The following is a 15776-nucleotide window of genomic DNA, read 5'->3' as shown; positions in this document are numbered from 1 at the left end:
CTCGACAGTTTTTCCCACAATACAGCAGCCTGGGAGGGTTTTTTTCCAAGGTTTTTCTAAAATGCAGAAAAATCAGGATGAGAAAAGCTTTTTATAAATGTCTGGAGACCTTTATTCAATCTATTAAACCAAATCTCTCTGGATTTGGAGCTGTCCAAATTGCAGACAATGTGAGTTTAACAATGGGCTTGATCTTTAAAAAACAACTTTTTCCAGGACACAACTTTCAGTGGAGCACTGAGCCCGCAAAATAAGAAAGTTTAGGTTCAAGCAGAGAAAATCCAGAGGCTCCTTAAGCAGGCAGTTACCTATTTCTAGGTATTTCTTTCCTTACTTCCTACCAATATCAAGCCAGTTTTATGGGAGGGCGGCACAGTTGAAAATATCTAAAATGAGCCAGGAGGGTAAAAAAAAAAAAAGTTAGTTAATTTCCCGACTATCCTCCCCAAAAAAGGGGTGAAATTCACTGTACAGGCAGAAATTCAGGCTGGAGATCTCCCCCCAAAAAAGGATGAAATTCACTGTACAGGCAGAAATTCAGGCTGGAGATCTCCCCCAAAAGAAGGATGAAATTCACTGTACAGGCAGAAATTCAGGCTGGAGATCTCCCCCCAAAAAAGGGGTGAAATTCACTGTACAAGCAGAAATTCAGGCTGGAGATCTCCCCCCAAAAAAGGGGTGAAATTCACTGTACAGGCAGAAATTCAGGCTGGAGATCTCCCCCCAAAAAAGGGCTGAAATTCACTGTACAGGCAACTTGTAGATTTTCCCAAAAAAAGGCCAAAATTCACTGTACAAGCAGAAATTCTGCCTGGAGATCTCCCCCAAAAAAAGGCTGAAATTCACTGTACAGGCAGAAATTCAGGCTGGAGATCTCCCCCCAAAAAAGGATGAAATTCACTGTACAAGCAGAAATTCAGGCTGGAGATCTCCCCCCAAAAAAGGCCGAAATTCACTGTACAGGCAGAAATTCAGCCTGTAGAAGCTCAGCACCTTCTGAGACTCTGAGAATTTAATTCAGAGGGGAAAAGAAACTTTTCCTGTTGCCACCCAGGCTGCAGCAGGAGCCTCCTCCCTGTGATCCACTGAGGTGCAGCCACACCTGTGGGAACAAAAGCAAAACAGGAGCAGAACTCGCCCCGGCACGGTTCACTTATGGCCAGGAACAGCTCGAGAATAAATTTATGTCTTTTATCCCTCCAAAATGCCACGTCCTGGAAGGCAGATATTCTGTTAAAGCTGGGGGGGGGTTATGTATTAAAGGGCAAAAAAAGCAGATTTCTGCGTAAGGTAGAAGCAGTTCAGCGAGGGGGATGCGTGGGGTTGTGTGCTTCACCTTGCTCTGGGATATAATAAATGTAATAAATGGATTTTTCAGAGGGGAAAGGTTAATTGAGAGAAGAGCAGCTGGGCACAGCTCAGAAATCGGGCGGGCCGAGAGGAATATCTGGAGGGAAGGAACGCTCAGGATTGTAAACTCCTGGCTTTTGGTGAATTCAATTGAACGCCGAATTAATCAAGAATTCAAGCTCCTGTTTTGAGGTCAGACTCAGGCACGGCGAGCAGGGAAGGGAAAATTCATCCAGCAGGAGAAAATAGATGGAATCCCCCCCAAAAAAATTTCACATTTGATGGCAGAAGAGCTAAAAACGTCGATTATTTGGCTCAGCCAAACAAGACCTCAAGGTGCTGCAAAGCTTTTGGTGGTCAAAGCAGGAAAGGACTTGATGGAAAACATTTTTCCAATTTTTTTGGATATTAGGAACAGGGATTTGAATGCCAGCCTACCTGAAATACAGGATGAGGTGCATCCACAGGGATCTCCTGGAGCCAAAATTAATTCTCCAGAGCTCAGATAATTCCAATCTTGTCACATGGCTCCAGAGCCCTTTTCTAAAAGCAGCGCTACAACAACTGCGTGTGTTTTTAGCAATTTTCTCTCTAAAAATAGACGCCTAAACTTACTCCGGTTTTGTGTTCCAGGGCGTGTCTTTTGTAAGAATTCAAACCTTCAATGAGGAGAGCAATAAAGAGATTTATTAACCTGCATCTCCAGCAAATTCCGGTGGCCAAGGAGTAAAATTAACGCCAGGGCTAATTGGCCCAGTGGAAGAATTCCCTTCGTCCCAAAGCACACCCAGCTCCAGAGGTGTTGGATCCACAGGGACGAGTAAATCCCTTCTGATATTTCTGCAGATCCATCCCAGTCTTAGGAATTATGGGGCTGAAAGAACCTTTTTCAGGGGGAGAAGGGTAAAAAAAACCCTATTTTTGAGCAGATGAGGTGTTGCCAACCCCTTTAACCCTCCACTCCAGGTTTAATTTCGTGCGCTGGAGATGCAAATTCCAGCACTGGACACCAGAGGATTTATCCTGGATGAGTTCCCCACTCCCCAGGAGCACAAATACTACACCCAGCGAGCTCCATTTCCCCAGGACTCCACACCAGAGTGTCACAATTAATCTTTAACCAGCAGGATCACTCTATACATTCCTTAGGCCAGCAGATATTGCGTAATTAACCTATAAAAAGCAGCAGACAACCGGTTAAATATTGCTAAAGATGCCAGAGATGCATTAAAGGCGCTGCAGAAGGGATTTGAAAGAGCCCAGGTCGTAAATTCTTCCCAGATAAGTTGTTCTACAACCAAAGGACACAGCGGTGGAGTTTCCAGGCAGGGACACGTGAATCACCTCCAAGGAAGGGAATTTCTGGGCAAGGAAACACCAGGAAGTTGGGAGGCAGCCCTGCCCCTCACAGGTGATCCTCTGGAACGTTAAAAAAACTTGGATTTGAAAGCCTTAAAGCTGGAGGCAGCTTTGTTTCTGCTGCTGGACAACACCAGGGGCCACACATCCCTTCTTTGTTCCAGCCCTCCCAGGAGCCAAAAAAAGTGGAACAAAACAAAAAAAATTAATAATTTAAAAAGTTTGACACTGAGTAATGCAAGTGCCCTGTGCTGATAACCAGGCCCTGAGAGCCGGGGCTGGCGTAATTAAAGCTCCAACCAACAGAGGAACAATGCAAATGAACCATTTCCACCCCACAATCTTAATTGTGCTCGTGGAAAGGCGTCCCCACGCCCTCAACAAATCAAGTTTAAATGCTGGGAGATGACATTAGTGGCAGAACAATCACAGGAGTGAGAGCAGGAGACTCCGTTCCAGCTCTGCCACAGCCACAGCTCTGTCCCAGCTGGGACCAGGGTTCCTTGTGAAACAGATCATTTAAGGATTTTTTTGGGTTTTTTTTTTTTTTTTTAGCTGTGATAAATGGGAATTATGTACTGCCAGTTTATGTAATTGTTACACAACTGCGCGGACTTCAAAAGTATTCATGTGGCCGCAAATTATATTATTGAAAAATCTGGAATAACCGGTCAAAATTTTAATAGACGGGGTGCCAGAGCCTTCAGAAGCACAGCTCCTAAAAAAAGGGGGCCGTGAAATGAAACTTGTCAAGATTTCAGGATCATTTCTTTACCTGGGGGGGACAATCCCCTGAGCTGAACACGGGAACAAACCGCAAACAGGTCCCACTCCTTTTTCCCAGGCTTTGAAATCTGCTGCCACCTCTTATCTTCTGCATCACCAGAGGTTTTATCCTCTGAAGATTATCTGGAGTTGCCATGCAAGTGGCAACATTTATTATCGTGGCACAAAGCGTTTCAGGTTATTTATAGGTCCTAAAGCCAACACAAGTGTCCTGCCCCAAAGCCAAGGCTGGGGCATTTTATTTTCTTTTTTTTTTAGGGCTTGAAAGCCCCAAATTCTCCATGGAGGGCTGCAAATCCTATTACTGGAGTGAGCAAGAATGATCAAGTGTTTACTTGTAATACCTTGACTAAACACCACGGCCTGCACTAATTCCACTCTGCTCTTAAAGATGCCAAATAACAAAGCAAACAAAGCACTTTGGAGGCTCTGGAAACTTTTTTCCTGGTTTTTGGGGTGGGTTTTGTTTTTGAGGGGGTTTTTTGTGCCAAAGACTCAGAACTCACCCCGCGGGTCAGAAAGCATCACAGGTGTGGATTATTGCCATTATCCAGATGGGATGGAGCAGAGGAGCTGGCAATTATTATAATTATTATTGATTTGTATTTAAAAAAAAAAACAACAGCTGGATCTTCAGGAAGAGGCAGCATAGATATTTTCCCACCTCAAAATCCAAAATGTCGCGCTTTAACATAAACCCACTTTTGCCTTGATGAGTTTACAGCAACTCCAAAGCTCCCAGCTGGTGCTGGAAACAGATCACTGGTGAGCTTAGATTCAAGTAGCAAAGACCAACAGGTCCTTAACTGAAGCAATTTGACCCCCAAAGCACCCCAATGTCTTATTTTCTAGACCAGCTCAATAAAAATACGCTGATAGTTATTATTTTTTTGTCCATCAAGCCTTGGGCAGAGAGCATCCTGTGGCTGAGCCGGTTGTTCCTCTCCCCATCAAGGTGCAGAGCAGCTCCCCCCTAATTTTCTGGGATTTCCCTGTGCTTTGGGCACTTGGCAGCCCCAGGAAATCTCTCCGGATTCCCAGCCCTACTCAGGCAGGTGAACTCACCCCTGATCCACTTCCCTGCCCTCACTCCCAGGCAGCCGGGAGGTGGCTCCTCCTCGGTTCACGGTGTTAAAAGTTATCCAAAATAAAGATACATTCTTTAGATCTGTTTTAAAAACCTCACCCTCTAGGGTTTTTGTTGGTTTTTTTTTTTTCCTTCTTTCTTTCCTTCTCCTCTCTCCAGTGGGAACATCAGAGCAGCTCTCCAGGATGTGAAAGTGGGATTTTTTTTTTACAGCCTGGAACCTGTGGGATCACTGCTTTTCCTCAGCGGTAGTGGGGAAGCGAAGGATTCCACACTTCTGGGTGGGGAATCCACCTGGCCACAGCAGGAGACCCAAAACACCGCCCCAGGAACAAACCCTGTGAACCAACCACCCCTGCCAGGAGGAACCTCTGGTTATTCCTGCCAGATCCCAGCCAAGTTCCCAAGGCTGCTGCTCACTGCTCCTCTCTCCTCGGTGGCTTAAAAAGCCGCCGCTCCCCTCCCCCCGAGTGTTATTTTTAACCTCGATGATTTCAGTGATCCCATTTACAGCCCCACAGCTGTAACAGGGCCGGGGGAGCAGCGACTCGGGTGCCAGGACAGGAATAGGTGGCTGGGATTAAGTCGGAAGAGATGGGGAATTTCTCAAACCGGGCCTTTTTCAAACCCAACCAGCCCTCCAAGGCAGCAGCTGGAGCCAAACCCCTGAGCCAGGATCAAATCCACGAGGAGATTTAGGTTTTTCAATATTTCTGTCACATGACACGAAGTCACTCGCGTCTGGTTGGGTTCCTGCAGGTCCCCAAAGTCACAAGATTCCCCATCATCCCCAGCCTTGGGCCCTTCCCAGGGAAGAACTCGCCCTCCTCTCTACCTGTGCCTCACATCCTGCAGGTTTTATTGCCTCCTTGCATTTATTACCTCGCTTTAAAGCAAGGTTTTAACCACTCCTTCATCACAGCAAGGCTTAGATCTGCTCGCATCTCAAAACTTAAAATCTCCCTCAAATGCATTCGTAAGCTCTCTGTGCGATCGTCTGATTTTCAGGAGGAAAAAAAAAAAACACAAACAGAAAAACAGAGCACAACCAAAAAGCAAACAGTTATCCCCTTACAATTATGTACCTATCTCAAATCGCAAGGAGAAAAAAAAAAAAAGAAAATAAATAAATAAATAAAATTTAATAAAATACGTGAACGCAAATTCGGGAAATCTTGGCAGAGCAGCCAATGAGAATGACTGGGAGAGACTTGAAGGATTTCGCAGAACTGGTTCCGGCTCTGAAGCACGAGCACGGCGAGGAGGATTTTTTTTTTTTTTTTTTTTTTTTCCCTCGCCTTGCAGAAAAACGCGGCGTTTCGGGTCCGCAAACCTTCCTCGCCGGCGCTCATCCCCAGCCTCTCTCCTCCCAGCTCTCCATGACACCGAGGCCTACCCCTCACCGAGCCGCACACCGGGGGGGACTTCTCCTTTCATCGCTTATTTGGCTTTTCCAGCAAAATCCCGATCCATCCCCACGCCCGCACGGAGCGCCAGGCAGCGCAGCACGGGGCGGAGGGAGCTCCCCGAGGGGCTGGGGGCACCGGGGATCCCGGCCGGGCACACCCCGGGGTTCCCGGCCGCTCCGGGCTCATCCCGCATCCCCGCCGGGGCCGGCCCTGCCCCGGGAGGAGCCGCCCGGGGGGACCCGCGGGGGCCGCAGCGGGGCTGGGCGGAGCCCCCCACCCCGAGCCGGGCCGGGTTTAGGGGGTCCCGGAGGTGTTTCGGTGGGTTTGGAAGGGGTTTGTGCATCCATCCTGGATGGAAACACGGGGAGGAGACGCGGGGATGGGGGGGAGCCCCGAGGGGCCTCCCTGCACCTGCCCGGGCGGGCCCTGGGGCTGAGCGCAGGGGGAGCGGGGGGATGGCAGCCAGGGGAGACCCTGAGGGCACGGCTGGGGAGGGGGCCGGGGTCCCTGAGGGCGAGGCGGGGAAACACCCTCGGGGGGTCGGGAGGGGATTGAGGGGTCCCCTCGGGGCCCCTCCGGGGGTCGCAGGGTGGCGGGACCCCCTTGGGGGCGGAGCGGGAGGAGGAGGATGAGGAAGGGGAGGAAGAAGCGTGTGTTGGAGGGCGGGGGGGGGAACCCTACCTGCACGGCGGCCTCTAGCTTGCCCTCGAAGGTGAAGTCGATGAGGTCCGGCTTGAGGCAGAGCCCGTAGTTGAGGGGGGACACGTCGGCGGGCAGCCGCTCGAACGGCCGCTTCTCCGGCATGGCGGGAGCGCGGGGGGTGCGGGGCTGCGCCCCCCCCGGCGGGGCGGCGGCGGCGGGGGGGGGGGGGGGACGGGGAAGGGGGGGGCGGGGGGGGGGGGGGGGCGCGGGAAGGGCGACGCGGCGGCTCCGCACGAGACGCGGCGAGAGGGAGCAGCGGCGGGAGCGGAGGATGAGGAGGAGGATGAGGAAGATGAGGAGGAGGAGGAGGAGGAGGGAGGGGCGGGGGCGCGCGCGCGCTCCCGGCTCGAGGCGGCCCCGGTGGGGGAGTGCGGGGAGAGGAGAGCGGAGAGGGAGGGAGGGAGGGAAGGGGGGGGGGAGGGAGAGAGGGAGGGAGGCACGCGGACGGCGCGTGCGCGTGCGCGCGGCGGCGCCACGCGGCCGCGCACGTAGCGCGCGCGGTGGGGGGGGGGGGGGAAGGGGGGGGGTGGAAAGAAGAGAGAGAGGCGGAGGGAGGAGTTGCGTAAGCGGCGGAGGGGAGTGCGCCTGCGCGAAGCCTCGCCCCGTGTGGGGACGCCCCCCTTCCCTGGGACACGCCCCCTCCCCGTTCTGAGGGAAAGGACACCCCCCGTAATGGGGATCCCGGTGAGTCTGTTAATGGGGATCCCGGTGAGCCCCGGTAGTGGGGATCGCCATCTGTCTGTTAATGGGGATCCCAGTGAGCCCTGGTAATGGGGGATCTCGGTGAGTCTGTCAATGGAGGATCCCAGTGAGCCCCGGTAATGGGGGATCTCGGTGAGCCCTAGTAATGGGGGATCTCGGTGAGCCCCGGTAATGGGGATCCCGATGAGTCTGTTAATGGGGATCCCGATGAGCCCCGGTAATGGGGGATCCCGGTGAGTCTGTTAATGGGGATCCCAGTGAGCCCCGGTAATGGGGGAATCCCAGTGAGACCCGGTAATGGGGGATCCCGGTGAGTCTGTTAATGGGGATCCCAGTGAGCCCTGGTAATGGGGGATCTCGGTGAGCCCTGGTAATGGGGGATCCCAGTGAGACCCAGTAATGGGGGTCCCCATCCGTCTGTTAATGGGGATCCCGATGAGCCCCGATAATGGGAGATCTCGGTGTGCCTGTTAATGGGGGATCTCGGTGAGCCCCGGTAATGGGGGATCCCCATCTGTCTGTTAATGGGGATCCCAGTGAGCCCCGGTAATAGGGATCCCGCTGTGTCCGGTCCAAGAGGGCCTGGCACAGTTCACCCCATTAACTGAGGCTCCCAGTGCTCCCGGTTTGGACGGATGATGGCACCCCGTTAACTGGGGACCCTCAGGTCACTTGGCCTGGGATGGGGATTGGCACAGTGCACCCAGTTAATGAGGGGCTCCTGGTTTTGGGGCGACACTGGCACAAGCATCCCATCAGTGGGGCCTCCCAGTACTCCCACTTCAGATGTCCCTTGGATCTCCCTCTTTATTCTCTGTATTTCAATTTTATTTCCCACTTTTCCCAGCAGATCCCAAACCAGTGCAAGTTGGGGGTTCTCCAGGGTTATCCCATCCAGCCCTCTGAGCACCCCTCAGCCCCAGGCAATGCCTGTCCCTCTTATCTGAAGGACACAGGTCCCTTTCTGCAGGGGTTCAGCCACTTCTGTGCCCTCCAGACCCAGATAAGGCAGTGGAGCTCAGGGTGTAACTATCGCCAACCTCCAGCACCGACAAATGGTGAAATCAGATAAAATCTCTTGAGTTTTGCCACATAAATGGGACGTGTGGAGCAGAGGGGTGTCCTGTCCACCAGGCTTGTCCAGGCAGCAGCGTGGGGTTGGTTTTCTCCCCACCCTGAGCCTACGACCACTTTCTCCCTCCTCCTCCTCTTCCTCTTCTTCCTCATGCTTGAAATGCAGCATCCAGGTAAATTCTGGGTGTTGCAGGACTTCCAGGATAACCCTCCCAGGAAAATCCTTTGTGGCCAGGCTCACATCCTATACATTTTTTTAAAAAATCTGAATTTCTTGGACAGGAAGACCCCAAGGTCCTGCAGCCCTTTGGGGCTCCCCCCAGCTCACTCCGGGGTCTCCTGGAAGATGCTCCATAGAGCTGGAAAAGCCTTGCACACAATGCAGGGAGCAGAATTCCAGGGAAATTCTGGAGTAGGTGCTGCGGGACAGCTGGTGGGGCGTGTGGCAATCACCGACAGCAAGATTAAAAATCCACAATAATGGCTTTTATATGGGAAAAAAACGAAGGGCGAAAATTTCCGACGGCTTTTCCTGCACCCCGCTTTTGGGGCAGCAGCCACAGCCCCAGCCACGGTCTGGAGTTTGGATGCAGGAACTCGTCTGCTGGCTCCATGGGGTGTTAAATATGGATTTAATTAATCTCAGCCCTCCCAAAAGGGCTGTGAAGGGTTTGGGGGTGCCACAATCCCCCTCATTTTAAGGAGGATCATTCTTAGCCTTCCACCACTGGGATTGGTCTTTTTTTCTTTAACCCCATTCCTTCCCCAACGAGATTTATTTTTGTTAAAAGTGGTACTTTGCTGTTTTGAAAAGATAAGTTAGTGCTGAGCCAGTGAGCAGGGATTTGAGGAGGGGAGTTGGATTCGAGGAGGGAATGGGGAATTTCAGGAAAGAAAAAGGATTTGAGGATGGAAAAGGGATTTGAGGAGGGGAGTAGAGATTCAAAGCGGGGGAGAGCACGGGTTTGGGGGAAGGAACAGGAATTCAAGAGAGGGAGATGGGATTTGAGGAGGGGAATAGGATTCGAGGTGGAGAGAAGGGGTTCGAGGGTGGGGACTGGGATTTCAGGGAGGGAGCAGGGATTCGCTGAGACCCGGAGGAGCCGGCGGCACGAACTGGGGCAGGGAGAAAGTACAGACAGCTCTCAGCACATCGTTACAAAAACCCAGCGCTGCCGAGCCCGGGTTCATCCGGGGCTGCCGCGGGGCCGCATTGTGCTGCAGAGCCCCGGGGAGGGAAAGGGAGACAAGGGAACAGCTGGAAACAGCTGGAAACAGCTGGAGCCGCGCGGGGGGTTCAGGCAGCTGCCGCCCTGCTCCGTCCTGCCAGCTCCCAGCACCTCGGAGGGGTGCGGAGCCCCGCGGGACACGGGGACACACGCGGGGACACACGCGGGGACACGGGCAGGCTGCAGGACGGGGGGACACCGGCGCTGGGACCTGGTCCCGGGAGCGTTTCGGGATTTTATGGAATCCCCGGCAGGGTGCTGGGCAGAGAGTCCCCTCTGCCCCGCAGCGAGGGAAGGGCTGGAGCCCGCGGTTTGGCGAGGAGGCTCCGTGTGGGATTTGCAGCCGGGTTTGGATGGAGTTGGGCTGAGCCCGGCCGTGCCACGCTGGGGACACCCCGAGGCCACGGCGGCGGGACGGCAGGAGAAACCCGGCTGTGCCACAGCAGTGCTGGGGGACTTTGCCAGGGCAAAAGTCCCGTCCTCTGCCGCCTTGGCTCGGTGCTGGCACCGCGTGTGGCCGCGGGTGACTGTCCCTGGCAGAGGCACGGGAAGGTCAGGGGCAGGATCAAACTATTCCTGGAGCAGAGCTGTTGGGCTCCGCGGGAGGGAAGCGGAGGGGATTGTCTCCTCTGAGCTTTAATTCCCACCCCGGATGGCCGCGGGGTCACCGGGTGACCTCCTGGCCCGCGAAGTTGGGGTCGCGGTGGCCACGGGGCTTGTGCTTGGCGAAGTGCTCCCGGAGCTTTCCACGGGCGCTGCTCCGCACGGGAGATGCTGGGAGGTGACAGATGCTGCTGTCAGCAAGAATCCAGGGAGGGGAAACAAAATAATAAAATAAAAGAAGAGAGAAAGAGAGAGGCTCTACGGAGAAAGCCGGGGGAAGCCGCCTCCTCCGCCGTGTCCCGACCAAACCGGGCTCTCCTGTAATGCCAGACCGAGGAGGGCCCGGGGACAAACGGACGGGGTGGAAGCCAGGAGCTGTAATTAACCCAGAGCCTCTGCAGCCACCAACCGCTGTCGGTGCTCCCTTCTAATTAGGAAAAACAAGGGAAAAAAAAAAAATTAAAATTCCCAAGAGAGGCTTTTCATTTCTTCTCTCTCTCTCTCTCTCTCTCTCCGCCGGAGTTTTCGCCGTTGCTGCCGGGAGCGGGAGCAGCCGGAGGGCACCGGCTAATCCTGCCTCGCAGGTCTGGGCCGCCGGCTTAGGGCTGGAATCTCTGGTATTCGGGAGCACGGGGACAACAGCGAGCAGCTCTCGGGGCCTCTTGCTCCGCGGGTCATTCCCGGGGGGTTGGGAGGCGTTTTTCCTCTGGCTTTTCCCCTCTCCGTGTGTGCGTGCGGCTCTGCCCGTCCCCTCCCGCCTCGCCGCCGGGAACCTGGGACAAGTTGCACAAGGATGGAGGCAAATGTGGCCAAGCCCCTGCCTGGAGCTGGCGAGGACAGTTTGGGGCGGGTGCTGAGCCCCGATCCCTGCCCTGATCCCGCTCTCCCACGGGACAAATCCCCGCGGGGTGGTTTTGCAAGGCACGGGTGGGCCGGGGACATCATCCAGCGGCATCTCCACGGCCCCAATCCCAAATTGCCTCAGGGATGCCCCCGGGCCGAGCCCCCCAGGAGCCCCCCGCGGGCACCGACGTGGCTCCAGAGGGGTTCCAGAGCCTCCCAGCGCTGCCCACGGAGCCGAAACCGGCCGGGATGACATCCCAGGGCAGCCGGGAGAGCCAGCCGGGCTGGGAAAATCCAGCCCCACGAGTCCGGAGCCGTGGGAAAGCGGCGGAGCCGTGGGGCTCTGGGGCCGCTGACTCAACCCCGGCCGCTCCAGGACTGTCTCCACAACCCCGGGGCTTCATCCCGCTTTTCCAGAGGGCTCCAATTTTCCCACCGGGGGTGCTGCGGGAAGCGCTCTCTTGTTATTTTTTGCGCCCTTCCCAGTGAGCATCACGCCGGGTTTCGGGAGGTGCTGGCGGGCCAGGGGTGTCCGGCTCCCCCCGCGCCCCCCGGGCCAGCCCCGCACGGCCGCTCCCGGCTCGTCCCCGCTGCCGCTGGCTCCGATAAGAGCGCGGGCCGGGATCAACGGTCTCGGGCACAGCGGAGCCGTCACTACACATTAACCAGCTGTCCGATGGAGCAACGCGTCCCCGGAGCCAAGATCAACAGTCCCCAAAGCGAAGTGGGAGCGGGGCCAGGAGGCAGCGAGCGCGGCCGGAGCCTCCCGGCGAGACCCCCCCGCTCCCGAGGGCCCCCCCGGGCTTCGCACCCCCGGGCTCAGCGGGCGTGGGCGGGTGATGAGCATCCCCAGGGCGTCCCTGCGGCTCCCCGGGATGGGGTTTCGAGGGAAGAGGGCTTGGGATGGGCTGGTTTGTGTTTTAGGGCGGGGGTGCTGAATCCCGGATCGTCCCCGGGATATTTGGAGCCCCCCCTCTCGCTCCGCTGGCAGCATTCCGGGGCTGTCCTGGGGACATCCGGGGGGACCCCTGCCCTCGACCCCCCCCATCCACCACCAGTGCCAGGGGCTGCTGCGATGCAAAATCCCAAAAGCATCTGACAAAACCCGAGGAAACCAGGGGGGGAACGGGGGTGGGGGTCTGCGGGTCCGGGGGAGCTCTGGAAATCCGGGGGGGGTTGTCCTGCGTGTTCGGAGGGAGGGGGGTTTGCGGATCTGGGGGGGCTCTGCATGGCCGGAGGAGCCCTGTGGGTCTGGGGGGACAAATCTGGAGGTCCGGGTGGGGGGTCTGCCTGTCCGGAAGGGCCCTGCGGGATTGAGCGGGGGTCTCTGCAGATCCGGGGGGGCGCTGCGGGTCTGGGGGGGGGCTCAGCATCCCCAGCATGGGGCAGGGTGGGGGTCCCGGCCCTGTCGTGCGTGTGACCCGTGTTTGGGATTTGGGGGGGGGGGGTAACATCCCCCCACTGCACCACACACAGGGGTCCCCCCTCCGCGCGCTCAGAGGGGAGGGGGGAGGTGGGCGGAGCCTCCCGCTCTGGCCCCGCCCCTCCGGGGCTCCGCAGCCGATGGAATTTTCCACTCGCGGGCGCGGCGCGGGTTCCCGCCGGCCACGCCCCTTCCCGCGCGCCCCCGCGCGCCCCCGCCCGCGCCCCCCCATGGGTCCGCGCGCGCGGCCCCGCCTCTCCCTTCCCGTCATCCCCGACGGCGGCGGAGAAAAGATGGCGGCCGCCATGGCGGCGGGGCTGGGCCGCACGGCGCCGCGGCTCTGCTGGAAGGTGGGGACGTGGGATGAGCGGTGTGGGCGGGGGAGAGCGCGGAGGGTTGCGGGGCGTGAGGGCAAATAAATAAAGGCGCTCTTGCCTCCCCTCAGGCCGCGGAGTCCCTGCTCCGTCCAGGGGCGTCCTGTGTGGTTGTGCCGGTGAGGAGCAGGAGGAAGTGTCCGCGGGTGCCCGAGTGGGCCCGGGAGCTGAGCCCTGAGGAGAAGGAGAGGCGCCTCAAGTGCTCGGAGCCGGTCTTCCCTGACGAGCGCATAGAGCGCACCTTCTTCTTGGCGTGCACGGGTACGGCAGGAACGGGGGAGGCAGCCTGAGAGAGTGAATGAGGCGAAATCAGGCTGAATTCCTGCCCTTCTGGCCAGGGGGAAAGGCTTCCCTGCTTGGTCTCCAAAGCTGTTGGTGCTTTTTTTGCTATGAATTTTGGAATTCCAGAGTGGTTTGGGTTGGGAAAGCTCCTCTGGTGCCACCCCTGCCAGGGCAGGGACAGCTCCCACTGTCCCTGGGTGCTCCATCCTGCCCTGGGACACTTCCAGGCATCCCTGGGCAGCCACAGCCCCTCTGGGAATTCCCTCCCAGCCCCTCCCCGCACTCTCAGGGAGGAATTCCTTCCCAAAATCCCCCTTAAATTTCATTTTGAAAGCCATTTTCCCCCTCTTTCCTGGGCTGTGAGGGCAGAGCCGAGAGCAGCGCGAGCTCAGCCCGGGAATTCTCTGCCTGCTCCCGTTTCCCCTCTGCATTCCCTGCACCCTGAGCTGCTTTTCCCTATCGCAGCTGAAATCGTGGATCCCTACGTCCCTCCCGAGGGCGATGCCCGCCTCACCTCGCTCTCCAAGGACGGGGTGAAGCAGCAGGTGCAGAAGCTGAGGCAGACAGCGGCCTCCCAGCTGGCGTACGTACCCTCTCGTTAGCTAGTTAGCTTAATTAACCTGCTGCAGCAGCTCTGCTCTGCCTGTCCTGGGTCTGGCACTGGGGGATATTCCTTTCCCAATTCCCTCCAGGCCACCTGGGACGCCCCAGATCCCCTCAAAACTCCTCCAAACCCCCCAAGACCCCCTCAAAACCGCCCCCCAGGTCACCTCCAGGCCACTCAGGACCCCCCAAACCCCCCCACATCCCCTCAAGTGTCCCCTCAATCCCCACCAAACCCCCTCTGTGAGCGGGCTGAGGCGTCTCTGGATGATTTGAAGGATTAAGGGATTGTTTCCTCCCTGCTTCTCCCGATGTTGTTGTTGTTCCCTTTCCCCAGGAGTTCCCACCTCTCCTGCTGGGAATGGCCACACTGTGCCACTCTTTAATTTTCCTCAATTAAGTGTCCTTAATCTTCCTTAAATTTCCTTAATAAATCCTTAAGTTTCCCTAATTTTTTTTATTTTATTTTCCCTTTTCCCAGCCTTCGGAAGATCAAGGATCACGACCCGGATTTCAGCACCAAAACCTTCCCTGAGAAAGCTCAGGAGATATTTATCGAGGCCCACAACTCCCTGGCAAAGTGAGGCCCTTCCCTGACCCCTGGGGAGCTGGAATTTGTGTGGGGGAAAAAGGAGAAATGTGAGGGGGGAAAAAAAGGGAATTTGTGGGGTGGGAAAAGTGGGAATTTTTGAGGGAAAAGCAGGAATTTTTGAGGGAAAAGCTGGAATTTTTTGGGAACCTCTCTTCCTGTGCTGAGGTGACCGGGCTGTTTCCTTTGCAGCTTTAACAAGCAGAAGCTTCACTCCCTGGTGACCGAGCGCTGCTACCCCGTGAGTGCCTGGAATTCATTTAAAACTCTCCAAATTTCATTCTCTGCCTCATTTTTAATAGAATTTCCCCTTTTTTTTTAAAGGCTTTCTAAACCTGGCGATGCCTTATTTTTTTTTTTTTTCTGGGTACAGCAAAGAGCTGGGAAGGAAAAACCCAAAACTAACCAACAACCAATGAAGTGTCTGTGGTGCTTTCTCATCGCCCAAACCGAGCCGGGGCCGATTTTTTAAAAAAAAAAAAAAATTAAAAAAACGAATATTTTACTTGATGAAACCATGAATTATTTGAAGGAATCTCAAGCCTGGTTTCCCCTGGCAGGACATGGTGCGTGGGAACAGGTACAGAACCATCCGCTGGAGGTTCCTGGAGTCCCTGGAGCCCCCCAGGGTGGTGCACGTGCGCTGTGACAGCATCATGAACCGGGGCAACCTCTACGGGCAGGTGACAGTGAGGATGCACAGCCGCCAGGTGAGCCTGGCACGGCATCCTGGGCTGCCTTCGGAGGGAAGGGACCCCTTCTCCCCCTCAGATTCCCCCTTTTCCCCCACAAATCCCTGCTAAATGGGACTAATCCCGCTTAATCCCATGGGCAGGGACGTCTCCCGCTGTCCGATGTTGTTCCAGCCTGGCCAGGGGTTCTTCCAGGGATGGAGCAGTTTCCTTTGGGAATTGCTTCCAGCCTCTCCTCGCTCTCACAGGGAGGAATTTCTTCCCAAAATCCCATCTGAATTTCAGTTTGCAGCCATTTCTCCCTGTCTGTCCTTCCCTCTCAGCTCCTGGAAGCTCTCAGCTCCTGGAAGGTCACACTTGGGTCACCCTGGAGCTCTCATTCTCCAGGTGGATCAATCCCTGTTTTCCCAGCCTTTCCTCCTAGGGAAAATCCATCCCTCCATCTTCCCTCACTAACCCCAACCTGCCGCCAGCCCAGCCTGGAGAATTCCATCCTTTTTTGGGTTGGAAAACCCTTAAATCCCATCCCGTGGGCAGAGACACCTCCCACTATCCCAGATCACTCCAAAACCCCATCCATCCTGGGATTTTTTATGTTCGTTTTTTGGATCTTTTCCCAGATTTTGGCCATCTATGACCGCTTTGGGCGGCTGATGTACGGAGGGGAGG

General features: G+C 56.0%; 2 protein-coding genes across 2 annotated transcripts in view; one reads left to right on the top strand and one right to left on the bottom strand.

Moving 5' to 3' along the window:
* Positions 1 to 6834, bottom strand: part of NPEPPS (aminopeptidase puromycin sensitive) — a 43816-nt gene extending 36982 nt beyond the window's left edge. The window contains exon 1 of the mRNA XM_040087347.1: positions 6673 to 6834. Within this exon, the coding sequence (XP_039943281.1) occupies positions 6673 to 6795 (123 nt within the window). The 5' untranslated portion in view covers positions 6796 to 6834. The remainder of the gene's footprint in view (positions 1 to 6672) is intronic.
* A 6004-nt stretch (positions 6835 to 12838) lies between these two features.
* MRPL45 (mitochondrial ribosomal protein L45) lies at positions 12839 to 15775 on the top strand (the record flags this gene model as incomplete). Its single annotated transcript, XM_040087085.2, has 7 exons — positions 12839 to 12917; positions 13013 to 13202; positions 13689 to 13806; positions 14308 to 14406; positions 14608 to 14656; positions 14976 to 15125; positions 15728 to 15775. Coding segments are annotated over exons 1-7 (711 nt in total), but the record flags the coding sequence as incomplete, so codon positions are not given.
* Between the last annotated feature and the right edge of the window lies 1 nt (position 15776).

This window comes from Hirundo rustica, chromosome 27, assembly GCF_015227805.2.
Source record: "Hirundo rustica isolate bHirRus1 chromosome 27, bHirRus1.pri.v3, whole genome shotgun sequence".
NCBI lineage: Eukaryota > Metazoa > Chordata > Aves > Passeriformes > Hirundinidae > Hirundo > Hirundo rustica.
This window is presented reverse-complemented; position numbering and strand designations above follow the sequence as displayed.